General features: G+C 42.2%; 1 protein-coding gene across 5 annotated transcripts in view; it reads left to right on the forward strand.

Moving 5' to 3' along the window:
- The window catches only part of LOC147015691 (exportin-7-like), a 297,528-nt gene that overhangs the window by 76,677 nt on the left and 204,996 nt on the right, over positions 1-15,855 (forward strand). For all 5 annotated transcript variants that reach the window (XR_015049793.1, XM_085848087.1, XM_085848088.1 and 2 more), the window contains 2 exons: positions 3,363-3,535; positions 9,929-10,122. Coding sequence is in view for 4 of the 5 variants with exons in the window: in XM_085848087.1 (XP_085704213.1) it covers positions 3,363-3,535; positions 9,929-10,122 (367 nt within the window). In the remaining variant the exon portion in view is untranslated. The remainder of the gene's footprint in view (positions 1-3,362; positions 3,536-9,928; positions 10,123-15,855) is intronic.

Here is a 15,855-nt window from a genome sequence, read left to right on the forward strand (position 1 = left end):
TTTGAAGGGGGTAAAATAGATCTTCGCCTTTTTTTTTCCTCCAGTGTGACCTTCAGACAGTACTCAGGTTAATAAAGTTAATCACTTTCAACACCCGTCTCAACATGAATAACATGAGATCGGGAAACAAAGTTGTGATGAAATTCTTTTGTTTGTCCTCTCCTCTATTTCCCCCTTCTCCTGCTGTTCCTTTTGCTATGTTGCGTCCTGCTACATTCTGTGTTCTTGCTCTTCCATGAGCTTTGACTATGTATACAACAAAAAGTGTCATGCAAAGGTCGATGTTTCACTGTTGACTTTGAAATTTTCTGTCTGAAGCCCAGCTGTTTTGTTCCATGCAGCTCTGGTGATAATATCAAACTTGCACTAGGTGGTGTAATAACGCAGCCTTGCACCAGATCCAACCGTTGAATGGTTTTGGGGATTATTTCACCGAGTTCAAGTACTCTTGTGTGGTTCGACTATGCATTATTCGTATGATAACTTAGCATTACTCATTTCATGTTGTTTGTCAAAAACTGCTTCTTCAGGAATTCATGGAATAATGGCTCGAACACCAATTCCTCACTCATATCGTTTATCATATTACACAAAATGGCCTTTTGTCTTATCTCTTTTTCCTTCACATGTTGATGAATTTGAAAAAAATTGTTGTTCCAGCATCAGTAGTGTGTGCTTGCTTTAATTAGGGCCTTTTGTATGAGAATGACGTGATAATTTTTATACAGCAGTGGAATTCTTCAGCTTTTGTGATGAAGAAAACGAGCTTTGGTCAGAGTATTGATGTAACTTTTGCATCTCTCGACTAATTTACATGAGAAAAGGATTTGATTGAAATGACCATTGACCAGGCAATGTTCAAGTTATTTCTCTCTCTCTCTCTCTCTCTCTCTCTCTCTCTCTCTCTCTCTCACTCACTCACTCGCTCTCTTTCCCCCATCTCTCTCTTTCCTCCTTCCCCTTCTGTCTCCCATCCTCCTCTGTGTCCATCTCTTTCCCTCCCACCCCCATCTACATCTCTTTCCCTCCCTCACCCCCTCCACCTCCGTCTCTCTCCCTCACCGCCCCCACCTCCGTCTCTCTTCCTCGCCACCCCACCTCTGTCTCTCTCCCTCGCCACCCCCACCTCCGTCTCTCTCCCTCGCCACCCCTCATCTCCGTCTCTCTCCCTCGCCACAACTCATCTGCGTCTCTTTCCCTCTCCACCCCCACCTCCGTCTCTCTCCCTCGCCACCCCTCATCTCCGTCTCTCTCCCTCGCCACCCCTCATCTCCGTCTCTCTCCCTCACCACCCCTCATCTCCGTCTCTCTCCCTCGCCACCCCCACCTCCGTCTCTCTCCCTCGCCACCCCACCTCCGTCTCTCTCCCTCGCCACCCCACCTCCGTCTCTCTCCCTCGCCACCCCCACCTCCGTCTCTCTCCCTCGCCACCCCACTTCCGTCTCTCTCCCTCGCCACCCCCACCTCCGCCTCTCTCCCTCTCCACCCCCACCTCCGTCTCTCTCCCTCACCACCCCCACCTCCGTCTCTCTCCCTCACCACCCCCACCTCCGTCTCTCTCCCTCGCCACCCCCCCCACACCTCCGTCTCTTTCCCTCTCCCCCACCTCCGTCTCTCTCTTTCTCCCTCAACCTCCCCCTCCCCCTCTGTATACCTCTGCCCCCCTCTTGGTATATCTATTTCCCCTTCAGTCTGCCTGTCCTCTCCCCCCCCCCCACAACCTCCATCTCTGTCCCCCCACCCCATCCCTGTCTCTCTCTCTATCTCTATCTCCCCATCTCTCAGTCAGTTGCTCCATCGGTGTCTCTCTCTGTCCCTACCACTGTCCGTCTGTGTGTATGTATGTCTATCTGTCTCTTCCCTCGCTGTATGTCTCCCCTCGCTCTTTCACTCTCTTTCTACCGCTCTCTCTCCCAATATAGTACTTGCAGGATTTTCTTTCCATGGTCTCAGAATAATCTTTTAATTGTCCCTCGCCCCTCTGACAAGGTCAGAGTCGGGGGCCGTTAAAATGAGCTCCGTCCAACCGACTGACCGACCAATCATCTGTTCATGTGCTTTTGTGTACGCGATATTTCAAAAACCGTTGAACATTTAACTTTCATATTGCATATATATATATATATATATATATATATATATATATATATATATATATATATATATATATATATATATATATATATATATATATATATATATATATATATATATATATATATATATATATATATATATATATATATATATATATATGTATATATATATATGTATATGTATATGTATATGTGTATATGTATATATATATGTATATGTATATGTATATGTGTATATATATATATATGTATATGTATATGTATATGTATATGTATATGTATATATATATATGTATATGTATGTGTATGTATGTATATGTATGTATATGTATGTATATGTATGTATATGTATGTATATGTATGTATATGTATATATATATATATGTATATGTATATATATGTATATATATATTCCTCATGACATATCTCAACCTGATAAGGTCCTGGCGGTGATTGGCTGTATTATATTGCCATGGCAACCATCTTGGTAAATTGGCTTGTGTACGCGATATTTCAAAAGCTGTTCAAGATTTAGCTTTCATATTACACAGATCTATTCCTCATACCACTCAAAACATGGGGGACCTTGATTATCAGCTCCTTTTTCGTATTAAAGTACACTGATTGTTGCTGCTGTCCTTGTCTTGCATACAATTTACATCCTCCACGATCCATAGGTCACTTTTTGTATTGGAAGCTCGATCCCTCAATAAAAATAGTATTCGTTCAATTTACCAATACATTTGGATAGAAATAGAATATACAAGTCATTGGTCATTGCCTCAAAAGCATATTGGCTCGTTTGGGATCACCATGGTGCTGTGATTCCAGGTTCATATTCCTTATATTATCATTTGTCCATGTAATTCTTGTACAAGTACACCAATGTCTCTTCATGTCCTTGTCCTGCATGTGACATTTAGAAAAAGAAAAAAATTGTTTGCTCTTCCATGGGCTTTAGCTTGCTGTTAATAACATAATTAAATGTCTGTGACTTGCTTTAGAGATGCATTTGGATCTAATCAAGATGTTGCTTCACCTCAGCTTTGTTCATTCACTTGAGGAAAGCTCATTAAAAATCTCACGAGCCTTTCAATTAACTTGACTCTTGTTTTATTATGAAAACTTGTCATTAACAATTGCATACTGAAAAGGTTCCAACATATTCATGTGCCAAGAGTACTCCCCCCTCCCCCACCCTGGTGCCCCCTGTCCCTCTCACCATTATCCTACCTATTCACAATCCTTTCTTCCCTCTTTTGCCAGCATTGGGCCTTTGCTCCCAACAGTGTGCATTACCTCCTTAGCCTGTGGCAAAGGCTCACGGCATCCGTGCCCTATGTCAAAGCCACGGAGCCTCACCTTCTCGAGACTTACACGCCTGAGGTCACCAAAGCATACATCACGTCTCGCTTGGAGTCTGTGCACATCATCCTGCGGTAATGCGTGCCACCTTTTGCAAGTGTGTGGACTTTTAATTATTTTTCTTCACCCTTTGACTATTTCTGCAGATGCTATTGAAACCATAATCCCCAGGTTCTGCTGCGCAACCATGTTAAATGATGATCACAGGTCAACCACCGATGGAATTTATTTCTGCATTAATGAGATCATCTGCAGTCCCAAGTGTGGCATTTTCTCTCCTTTTGTAGGCCTGCCAGCTCGGAATAAGTACAGTGTGGCCTGAAAGTCGCTTTACTCCTCCACAGTAAAGCATTTATTCTTACTCTTTTAATACAGTATACAGGTTTCATTGTGCAGTACTTAGAATAACTAGAACGGCACTCAGTAGAGCACATACCTCTGCCAGGCTGAACATTTTAGGTTTTGTAGCCCAGTGATAGGCCAGATCTGCATCCGGACCTTCACCAAAATTGAATCGGTTCGTCCTTGTCACACACCCAGCCTATCCACCAGGTTTCGTCAGAATCTGTCTATAACTATTTGACATATCATGCTATGTATAGTGACCTGCAAAGGTATTCATCCCCCACCCCCCATCCAATGTTTTCAAATTTTGATGCCACTTGAGCTTATTTCATGATGATTTAAAATCAAGCTTAATATATAGTCTTCACAAACCACTCCCAAATGATATAAAGCTCAAAATTTCAGATAAAATGTGAATATGTTTGAATAACAGAGAAAATCAGATGATTCTCATTGCATAAGTACTCAAACCCTTTACAGAATTAACCCGAAATCACTTCAGGAGCAAATTATATGTTTGAAAGGTTACAAAACAAGAGTAATAGGTCTCACTTGTATGTAATCGGTGGTTTAACATAAAAATTAAGCTCCCCACTTATCTCAGGAGTTTTAAGATGCAACTCACTTGGTCAAACAACAAGTCAAACATGAAGACCAAGTTGCTTTCCAAAGAAGTCAGACATAAAGTGGTGGAGAAGCACCGTTCAGGAGAGGGTTATAAGAAGATTTCAGTCACTCATTATCCCTTTGAGTACGGTGAAACCCATCATTACGAAGTGGAAGACGTATCATACCACCGAGACGCTACCCAGATCAGGTCACCCATCCAAACTCAGCAACCGGACAAGCAGGACACTGGTTCGGGATGTCACTGTAAATCCAACAATGACTGAAACATCTGCAAGGATTTATGTCTGAGATGAGGGTCAGTTTTCATCAATCAACAATATCCTGTTCCCTTCACAAAGTTGGCCTCTATTTACAGTTGGCCAGAAAGAAGCCATTACTGAAAAAACGTATCTAAAAGGTCATACGGAGTTTGCAAAAAAGCATCTTAGATACTGAAGATATGTGGAGAAACGTTTTGTGATCAGACAAGACAAAAATTGAACTTTTTGGTTTCAATTCGACGTGGTACATCTGGCGCAAGCCTCACGCTGCACATCACTGAGTCAACACCATCCCTACTGCCAGGCATGGTGGTGGCAACATCATGTTATGTGGTTGCTTTTCATCATCAGGGACTGGAAAGCTTGTGAGAAAGGGATAATGAACAGTGCAAAGTACAAGAGAATTCTTGATGAAAACCTGCTTGAGTCACCCATTAATCTGAAACTGGGTAGGAGATTCACATTTCAGCAGGACAGTGATCCAAAGCACAAAGCTAAAGCCACACAGGAGTGGCTGACAAAGAAGAAAATACGTGTTCTTGAGTTTCCCAGTCAAAGTCCTGACTTGAACCGAATTGAACATTTATGGCGAGACTTGAAGATTGCAGTCCATCGACGATTTCCATCAGACTTTGCAGATCCAGAGCAATTTATACCAAAAATTTTTATTTATATATTCCTTCCGAAGGAGGAAGGGCAGTACCCAAAAAGACTCATGACAGTTATAGAAAATCGAGTTATTGACTTCTACTCACCGCTAAAGATCGATGACTTTGTCCAGTCTAAGCAGTATTCCATAAGCTAAGTACGGGTGAATACTGTCACAAATTCAACAAAAAGCAAGACGTGGCATATCACCAGTGAGCCAATTTGGTGTCGCGTCCACAAAATATTGTGCTCCACTCAGGCATCATAAATCACCAGTGTCCATGAAAATATCCTACTCACGAAAAGGGGTTCAACGATAGTAGTCCCACGGTTGAAAGGATCGAAGAACCACTGAACATAGAGCTGCAAACCTGACTTGTGGTATGAAGCTCCGCAGGTGAAGAGAGCGAAACACTGCTGAAGGAGGACCGTGAACGCGACACGTTTTATGAAGCTCTGCAGATGAAGAGAGCGAAGCGCCGCTGAAGGAAGGGCTGTGAACGAGACATGTAATAAATTGGCAAACAGCTGAGTATCAAATAAATGTGCTGGTTCGCTCGACAAAATGATTGTTCAAAAAATTATTAATTTGTCCACCTGAGAAGAAAGCCACTCACACCAATCCTGAGGCATTAACTCCAGTGTAACTAAAGTCCACGAATCATTTCCACGATGGTATAAGTCGTGAGCCACCAGGCAGGAAGGCACTAAGACACTGGGGATGAAGCCTTCCTTTTGAAGTCTAGTGAGAAGTCAGAGCCCGGTCTTGACGTGTGGGGCAAAATGATTGGTTAGAAACCAGGTAAAAACCACACCTGCACTACTTCCATTGGTGAGACAAGTAAATGGAACAAAGTTCATGATGGAAAAGTACTAATAAGTTGACACCGACTTGGTAATAATCAGACTATCTTGGGCAAAGCGACGTGGTCGTAGTGCAACCGGAGGTCCACAAATTTATCTTTGGTGAGTGGTCGAGTGCTTGATCTCACAATCCCTGTATACTGGACGAGCAATTTCTGGGTATTCACGAAGGAGGTGCCATTACGTGAAGGAGTTGTAGCTTTCACGAACCATAGGATTGATGGAGGATGTATTGGTGATGATTCCTTGCACAGTAAGGCTGGTCGTGGTGTCAATGAGCTTGTGATATTTGACATCCACCAGCAGCCCAAACTGGCGAAGAAAATCAGCCCCGATGATGGGTGTGGGCAATTCGGAAACAACAAATACCCATCTAAATACTCGTCGCAGTCAGAGATCTCTCCCTGTATGTTTTGATGCGTGAGTGATTCACTGCCTGCAGTTGGATTGATGTTGGCTGGCCTTTGCTTTTGTGAAAACATGTTAAAACACTCACTTCAGCACCATTATCCACTAAAAAATTGGTTACTGTTGCCTTGTCGGTTATGTAGAGTAGGTGATGAGATGTGTCACTCCCAGGTTGACTTGGCGCCACGAGTCGCTGGCATTGGAATTTCTTGCTCTGAAGGGTGGGACTGGTATGAGCATGGGCTAATGCATTTGTGAGCCTTTTCTCCATGCATCCAGTGGTACCAGCACATCTGCTTGGCATGTTGGTGGGTGCTTGAGCTGGGATTGTGTCCTCTTGATCGACTTATAGATGGAGCATGCCCACACCCATGTCCATGGTTTCTACTCCTCTCTCTCTCTTTCTGCCTATAATTGTGTCTTGTGAGCTTGTGCCTGTCTGGTCAAATTCTCAAACTGGGTGGCCAACGCACGGACTGGTCTGGTTGATGTGCAGGTTACTATTGAGGTTTTGAAACGGTTCCTGCGTGTCTCGTGGAGGACAAAGGAGAAGAGACTTCCACAGTCTTGTCACCAAAGTCTGACAGTTGTTCAATATCAACAGCCTCTTTAGTTGAGGCCAAGATCAGTTGGACGTTGTTCGAAGTCTCTGGAGAAACAGCTGCTTTAAGATGGTATTCTCCAATGTATTGTCCCAAGCAGCTGTCTCATCCTTCACAAAAGCTGAGAGGGCTTTCTGTCACCAAGCTATTCAGAAATGAGGAGTTGGTGTCATCTTCTTTGATCTAAAGCTGAAGTACACTTGATGAGCTCAGCCTTGAGTTTGGCATTAAGTTCCGAGGCTGGAGGAGCATTTAGGAGGTTCTTCACTTATTGCGCTATTTCTGGCTGAAGCGATGCAACAATATCGGTGAAGCATGTATCCTGGATGGTGACAAACCTGGTCAGGAACTACCTCTCAACTTGCGCAAACCACAATGTGGGATCGGTGGGTCAGAAGCGAGGGAATTTATCTAACGGCCGCTACCGGTGACGGGCTACCTCAGCAGATGCACCTTGGTGGACGTCGTCATCGGACGTAGCATTGACAGACATGATAAGTAATCAGGAAAAAAATAGGACCACTGGACCTGTGGCTTATTTTGGCCCTGGCCTAATGTAGTAACCCAAATTTGGAAGAATTCTGACTGGTGGGTCTGGTGAGGAAGATTTTTGAAGGAATTTACACGATTTTCCAAAAACATTACTAAGTCCGCCATTTTGACACACTTCCGGTTATGTGATCGGCATGACTTCCACAATATAATTAACATCCTTACCCTACCATAATGTTCGAACCCAAATTTGTTGGCACTCTTACAGGTTGGTCTGGAGAAGGAGATTTTTAAAGGAATTTGCATGACCACTATTTTGACACGCTTCTGGTCGCGCGATTAGCATGGCCTCCGCAATTTAACATCACGACCCCAGCCTAATGCTGTAACCAAATTTGGTGGCATTCTCACCAATGGGTCTGGAGAAGAATATTTTTGAAGGAATTTATACAATATCCCCAAAAATTGACTGTCGGCCATTTTGACACACTCCTGTCACGTGATCGGAATGACTTTGGCAATTTGACATCCCTACCCTGGCCTAATGCTGTAACCCAAATTTGGTAGCATTCTGACTGGTGGATCAGGAGAAGAAGATTTTGGAAGGAATTTGCGGGACCACCATTTTGACACACTTCCGGTCATGTGATCGGCATGGGGTTGACTCTGCCTGTCATCCTTCCGAGGTCGGCAAAATGAGTGCCAGCTTGCTGGTATACTGTGTCGGAGTGGCGACCCGTCCACGGTTGTGCCCAATATCCCAGGAGACTGCTTAGGCAGCACCAACGCTCTGCACAGAGTATGGTCCCACTTGATGGATGGATGGATCGGCATGGCATCCTCAATATTACACCAGGACCCTGTCCAAATGCTGTAACCCACATTTGGTAGCATTCTGACTGGTGGGTCTGGAGAAGAAGATTTTTGAAGGAATTTACATGATTTTTCTCAAAAATGAACGAATGCTGCTATTTTGACACACTTCTGGTCATGTGATCGGCATGACCTTCACAATGTAACATCCCTACCCTTGCCTAATGTTGTAACCCAGATTTGATAGCATTCTGACTGGATGGGTCTGGAGAAGAAGATTTTTGAAGAAATTTACTACGTCGGCTATTTTGACCTACTTAGTCATGTGACTGGAACGAGCTTTGCAATTCCTGTTTACCAGCCAGGAGAGAAAATTTTAGCCGGATTGGCCCAGGAGTTTGGCCGGAGAAGTTGAAAAAGGAGACGGACGGTACGCGATGACAATATCTTATCTGGAATGTAAGTTCCAGATAAGCTAAAAATAGGAACCCCGTCAGGATCAACAATATAGAAAATCGAGTTATCGACTTCTACTCAGCGCTAAAGATTGATGACTTCGTCCAGTCTGAGCGGTGTTCAATAAGCTGTTAAGCTTAAGTATGGGTGAATAGTCTCCCAAGTTCAATAAAAAGCAAGAAATGGCGTGTCACCAGTGGGCCAATTCGGCGTCCTGTCCACAAAATAATATGATCCACTCGGGTGTCATAAATGACCAGTGTCCGTGAAAATACGCTACTCACTTAAAGGGGTTCAATGATAGTCGTCCCACGGTTGAAAGGATCAAAGAACCACTGAAGATTGGGCTGTGAACAGGACATGTGGTACGAAGTTCCGCAGGTGAAGAATTTTTCAAGCTATGTCCCAAGTTAATTTTTCCGCTGGGCTCGCAAGATAGCCTAAATGTATGCTCACTTTCCTCTTAGCTGTCGAGCCGAGTTTCGATTCTCGGCCCAGCTATAAATTATCATCACGGTGTGTCACAGGCATGGCAATTCATCAATGTGTGTGCCGTCCCTCTGTTGGATGTTAAACTGGGTGTACATTCTGCCGGCATTAGTTGGCAGATGTTAAAGATCCCCATGGTTCCTTTTGCAAAGAGGAGGCAAGCTATTGCCAGCACCCTGAACAAATTCCAAATTCCTACGCAATCCTACATTGCATCAATGGCACAGCCGCGCCCTCAGCTAATGATACTACCCCATAGCCTTGTGCCGCATTCTAAAGTAGAAGAATATTTTTGCCACAAAACAGTACCTACAATCTTACTGTGGTGGAATAAATGGCAAGACAGTATCACAGCAAATGGTGACGAATCTAACATTTTCATGAAATTTCTGGTTAAGTATTTTATTTATATAATTATAATTTTGAGACCTTTCCATCCTGAAGCTCTTCTTGGCTGCAGGGATGGTTTGGATGACCCCCTCGAAGATGCAGGTCTGATCATGCAGCAGCTGGATCAGCTGTCGACTATTGGGCGCTGTGAGTACGAGAAAACGTGTGCTCTTGTTGTGCAGCTCTTCGACCAGGCTGCGCAAGCCTACCAGGAGGCACTGCGCTGCAGCCCTCTTCGGCCTGTCGACATCGCCGTACAGGAGGGTAGGGATACTTTGTCTCAATAGTCAGGGCAGAGATGGATGTGGGGTGTCAGCTGAAACAGGAATTTATGTGAGTGATATATTTTTGTCGCTGACATCCTCGAGGTGCAGGATATGTTTGTTGATCGCAGCATCTTGGGGGCAAATTATAATTTTTTTTCCCTTTTTCATTGCCATACCCAGACACATTTTATGACTTGTTTTTTTTCATTCGTGCATAGAAGGTTAACAGTCCCTTTCTTCATTCAGGCAGATGCTACCTTAACCTAGATGGTATCATTTGATAGGTACATGAAAGAGCTTTCCAATGAGTTAACTTACACTTGACCCAACATAGATTTTGTAAGCACATATACAGTGCTTTCAGAAAATATTCACAACCCTTGACTTGTGTCTCATTTTGTTGTGTTACAGCCTGAAGTTAAAATGGATGAATATAAATTTTTTTGTCACCGATCTACACAAAACATCCCATAATGACAAAGTGAAGCCGTGTTTTTGAATTTTTTTTACGAATTAATTAAAAATGAAAAGCTGAAATGTCTTGCGTCAACACTGTAGAAGCGCCTTTGGCAGCGATTACAGCTTCAAATCTTCTCGGGTATGTCTGTATCAGCTTTGCACATCTGGATTTGTGGATTTTCTCCCATTCTTCCTTACAGATTTGCTCAAGCTCTGTCAAGTTGGATGGGGAGCATTGGTGAACAGCAATGTTCAAGTCTTTCCACAGATTCTCAATGGGATTTAAGTCTGGGCTTTGGCTGGCCACTCATTGACTTTCATGTCTACATGTCTACAATCATGTCTACATTACATGTCTACATTCAGGTCTACATCTCAGAAATTGTTTTATACCCTTCCGTAGATCTATGCCTCCTCACAAGTCTATCTCGGAGTTCGATGTAGAGTCCCTTGGACTTCATGGTAGAATTTCTCTTCTGACATGCACTGTCAACTTTGGTACCTTCGAGAGAAAGGTGTATTTCTTTATAAATAATGTCCAATCAATTGAATTGGCCACAGGTGGACTCCAAGTTGTTGAGATCTCAAGGATGATCAAAGGAAATTGGATGCACCTGAGCTCAATTTAGAGTGTCATAGCAACGGGGTTGAATACTTGTTGACTCGAGCCATTTCAGCTTTTCATGTGCTTATCTGGAATTTACATTCCAAATTTGGTATTGTCATTAGGCATCGTCTGTCCATCTCCTATTTCGACTTCTCTGGCCAAACCGCTGGGCCGATCCGGCTGAAATTTTGCAGGAACGTTCCTCTTCTGACTGGTAACAGGAATATTGCAAAGCTCGTTCTGGTCACATGAATTTAAGTATGTCAAAATGGCCGACATAGTAAATTTCATCAAAAATATTTTCCAGACCCACCAGTCAGAATGCTACCAAATGTGAGCTACAACATTAAGATAGTGTCCTGATGTTAAATTGTGGAGGCCATGCTGATCACATGACCGGACTTGTGTCAAAATGGCCGACTTGGTCAACTTTTGGGAAAATCGCATTAATTCCTTTGAAAATCTTCCTCTCCTGACCCACCAGTCAGAATGCTACCAAATTTGGGTTACAACATTTGGCCAGGGCCCAGATAAGCTACAGGTCCAGTGGTCCTATTTTTAAAAATTAATTTCGTAAAACTTTCTAAAGAAAATATTCCACATTGACATTATGGGGTATTTTCTGTAGATCTATGACATAAAATCTCAATTCAATCCTTTTTAAATTCAGGCTGTAACACAATGAAATGTGACAAAAGTCGAGAGGTGTGAATACTTTCTGAAGGCACTGTATGCTCGGAAAGAACCCCCTCCCCCATGAATTTCATGCACGTTTGAAGAAAAATTCCCCTTTCAACTGTTGTAATGAAAGGATTATGTGACCTGTGTTAGAATGCTTTTTGTTAGCTGAATGCAAAGGCCAATGTATCCACAATAAAATGATTACATGTTTTGGAAATCTTAATGTGTATATATTGTTTAAAAATGTAGAAAAAGAAAACCATAATCTCATCTTGCAGACAGATTACACTTTTGCATGTTTAATATATTCGGCAAACTTTTCTCCATTCTCGTAGAAGGTACATTAGCAATCATGGAATTATTGGATGTCTGTTTGTATTTCCTTTTGAACGAGTACAAACACTTGACCCAGTGTAATTTTTTAGAAACACATTTATATTCAGAAGGAAAAGCTACCATTTATATTTCATGAAGATTTCAGCTAAGTGTCACTTTTCAACTATCTCGTAATATTAACTTATTGGAGTGTTTGCCAAGCTATTTAGCTTTTATGCCAAGGCCAATGCATCCACAGTAACGTCGACATAATATTATTATATTTTTGAAATACCTAGCTATATGTAGCGTTTTTGCACATGCATGTCAAAGCATCAAAAATATCAACATTTATGCATCAAGATGTCTTTTGCAAGCCTAATGGTCCAAGAGGTGCTGAAATGTCATTAATTTTCAACTTTAGTTTCATTTGAATGATTCAGCATTTATGACATTTCTGTGCACATACGTTGATTGTTCATCAGAATTTTTTCTTGCTTCACACATGCATAATGTCCACTCAAAAGTCCTCATCATCATTGAATATTTCCATTTTATCATCCTAGCATTCACTTGTGTCCAGCCTAACATCCAAGTCCTCATCTTCACAACAGAGAATAAACATAATATCATCCAGTAATGGGTTTTTGGCCACTGGACAGACAGGTCCTCTGTCCAACCATACAAAGATGGGTTTGGTGCATCGATCAAGGCAACGAATAACCATCTCCATATGTGGCAGACATAGTTGGCTTGCTGGGTGTGCAAGACCAAACTCTCCTTGCAGGGTGGTAGTAGACACAGCTCAACTATTCGTCCATCTTTGTTATGGTTATCCCAGAATATCTGCTGCAGTGATGTGTTCGTACTTCCTGATCCCTTTCTACCATACATCTTGCAGACATATTCCTCTAAAATATTCATAACTCCATTGTCAACTTTCCAATATGATCCAAGCTCAACAGATGCACCAATGTCCTTGGGATCCTTTGGCAGGAGTGTGAAACAGATCTTTCGATTTCAAAAAAAAAGCAGACATCATCATTGCCTGTGGAAGGCATGTAGTCCTACCAAAGCCTTCTTGACAGGAACAGACAGGTTGCAGCTGGCAATTTTAAATATCTTTCTGCTGTTTCAATTACCATTATCCAGATGTATGCCATGTTCAGCTTCAGGAAAAGTGCCAGTAGAATAACTGGTATATCAGTGTCTCCAGATAGTGAACGGACAATGACAGGATCGGAACTGGTTGTGACAGCATGTTTGACATGAAAGGCTAGTTTGGTATCAGCTTCTTCATGGTCAGAGGAAAGGACCTCAATAACTTGTGCGTTTGTTTGTTATCAGGTTGCACTTGTCTGTTATAGAACAACCAGAAGCAGGAGATCTACTTCTCTCAAACAAAGGCAGAAGGAGACAAGTCTCCTCCCACACTTGCAGGATCAAGTCAATCAGCCGTTCCTTATTCGATCCATTTGAAAGGAAATTATTGAAGTTTCTTAGTACATTGGTCAATAAAGCTGAATATCTTGACAACCATTCCACAATGCTAATATTATGAGAGTTGAAAAGTGACACTTCGGTCAAATCTGCATGAAATTTAAGGGGCTGCTTTTCCTTCCAAACATAAATGTGCTTCCTCAATGTATGCTGGGTCAAGTGTTTGTACTCATTCAAATGGTCATACAAGCAGCCATCCAATGATTCCAATGTACCTTCTACGAGAATGGAGAAAAGTTTGCCGATTAATATTAAACACGCAAAACTGGAATCTGTCTGCAAGAAGAGGTATGGTTTTCTTTTTCTATTTTTTAACAACATATACACATAAAGATTTCCAAAATATGTATCCATGTTATTGTGGATACATTGGCCTTTGCATTCAGCAAAACATTCCAACACAGGTCCCATAATCCTTTTGACTTCCATTTGGGGAGTTTTCTGCAAGTGTGGTGAAAATCTGAGCTGCTCATTTCCACCTGATAAAGCTGAGTTTTTTGTTTTTTTGACCGGATATGTCGTGTTTTATGTTAGTGTCTTCTCTTGGTGTTGCTCTTGTATCCCATGCAATATTTCATGTTAATTTGTTCGTTGTTTTACCCTTCGCTTCTTTTCGTTTTGTATTTTTCAAGGCCTGAGAAGGCCTATCCTTGGATAGAAATTGTGAAAATTCTTTGTTATCTTGCCAAAGCGAAGTTTTTGCAAGATATGTTAGTCAGCTTGTATGTTTTTTTTTTTGTCTGTAATCACGTATCGATCACTCTGCAGAGCACAGTTATCATTGGAAATTTTTGTAACTTCGCATATCAGAGTCCTATAGAGGTCCCTTTCAGCGCATAAAATTTTGAAGGTCAAGGTCACTTTGTCGCAAATCAGGGGAGTTGACTAAACCCTTATTTTTTGAGTAATTTTGATCGGATCGTCTTCAAATTTCATGGGAATATAGTTCATGGTCTGGCGCTCAGCTGATTAATTTTTGGTGGCGATTGGCCTTGACCTTCATGGTTAGCGCTGGAGGTCGAAAGTTTTTGACCCCAAGGTCAAATTTTGAAATCTTAGATACCATATCGGGTAATAACTCGTATGAAAGCGCTTGATAAGTTCTTTCCAGATCTGTCAAAAGTTTGATGCTATGACGTCATTTGATGATGTCATGACGAAAAAACGGATTTTTCATGAAAATTTTATTTCCTCAGTTCTCATCAAAATCTCTTGATATTTCATGTACAACGATCCTGGAGAGATACCATTAACCGTACGAAAATATAAAGGTCAAGGTCAAAGGTCAAGCATCAAGGTCGACGAAACCCTTATTTTTTGAGTAACTTTAATCGAATAAATAAGTCACTCATGTTCACATTTTGGCAAGATACTGGTCACCCTGGGGGTGACATTGGTTTATTTCTGTGTTGCTCGTTTTGTTTCCTTATTCCATGGTGTCTTGATTCTAGCTCCTCAACATTATCCGATATCATTTCCTCATTTCAAAAAATCCAAAAAAAAAAGAAAAAAAAAGTTTATTTCATTTCACACCATAATGATTCTCTTTTCTGTTGAATTTCCTTCTGCTACTGGTTCTACATTCCCCATCTCGCCCTCCCCCACCCTTCTCTCAAAACGGAATCTATATTAAATATAAATATATTTTTTTTTTTAACAATTTTAAGAATGCATTTCAACCCTTGTTTCTCCTTCCCAAATTTTGCACATGTTCTACTTTATCTGCTCTGTCCCTCGTCCAAAAGCCTCCCACCTCCCACCCCCTCAACCCAGCTCACACAGTGCAGCATTTCTCCATGCGTTTAACAAGCGCTCAAAACCCCTATCCCTTGATCTTTATCTCTGTCTGTCAAAATTGGGAAAATGGAATTAGGAAAAGCAGCCACCCCCACCCCACCCCTCAAATCTTCATACCCCCCCCCATTCATGCCTTCCTCCTCACCCCCACACTCATTGCTTCCCCCTCATCCCACCCCTAAATGCTTCCCCCACACCTCACCCTCTAAAACCTTTCTTGCACCCCACACACACAGACCTTCACTCACACACCATACACACAAACCCTCACCCATACCCCCCCCACACACAAACCCTCAACACACTCAAACCCTCCTCCGCACTACACACACTCAAGCCTTCACTCGCACCTCACACACCCATATCTCCCAA

The sequence above is a fragment of the Eptatretus burgeri genome, chromosome 12, assembly GCF_056783735.1.
Source record: "Eptatretus burgeri isolate ZD-2024b chromosome 12, Ebu_testis_v1, whole genome shotgun sequence".
In the NCBI taxonomy this organism is placed as follows: domain Eukaryota; kingdom Metazoa; phylum Chordata; class Myxini; order Myxiniformes; family Myxinidae; genus Eptatretus; species Eptatretus burgeri.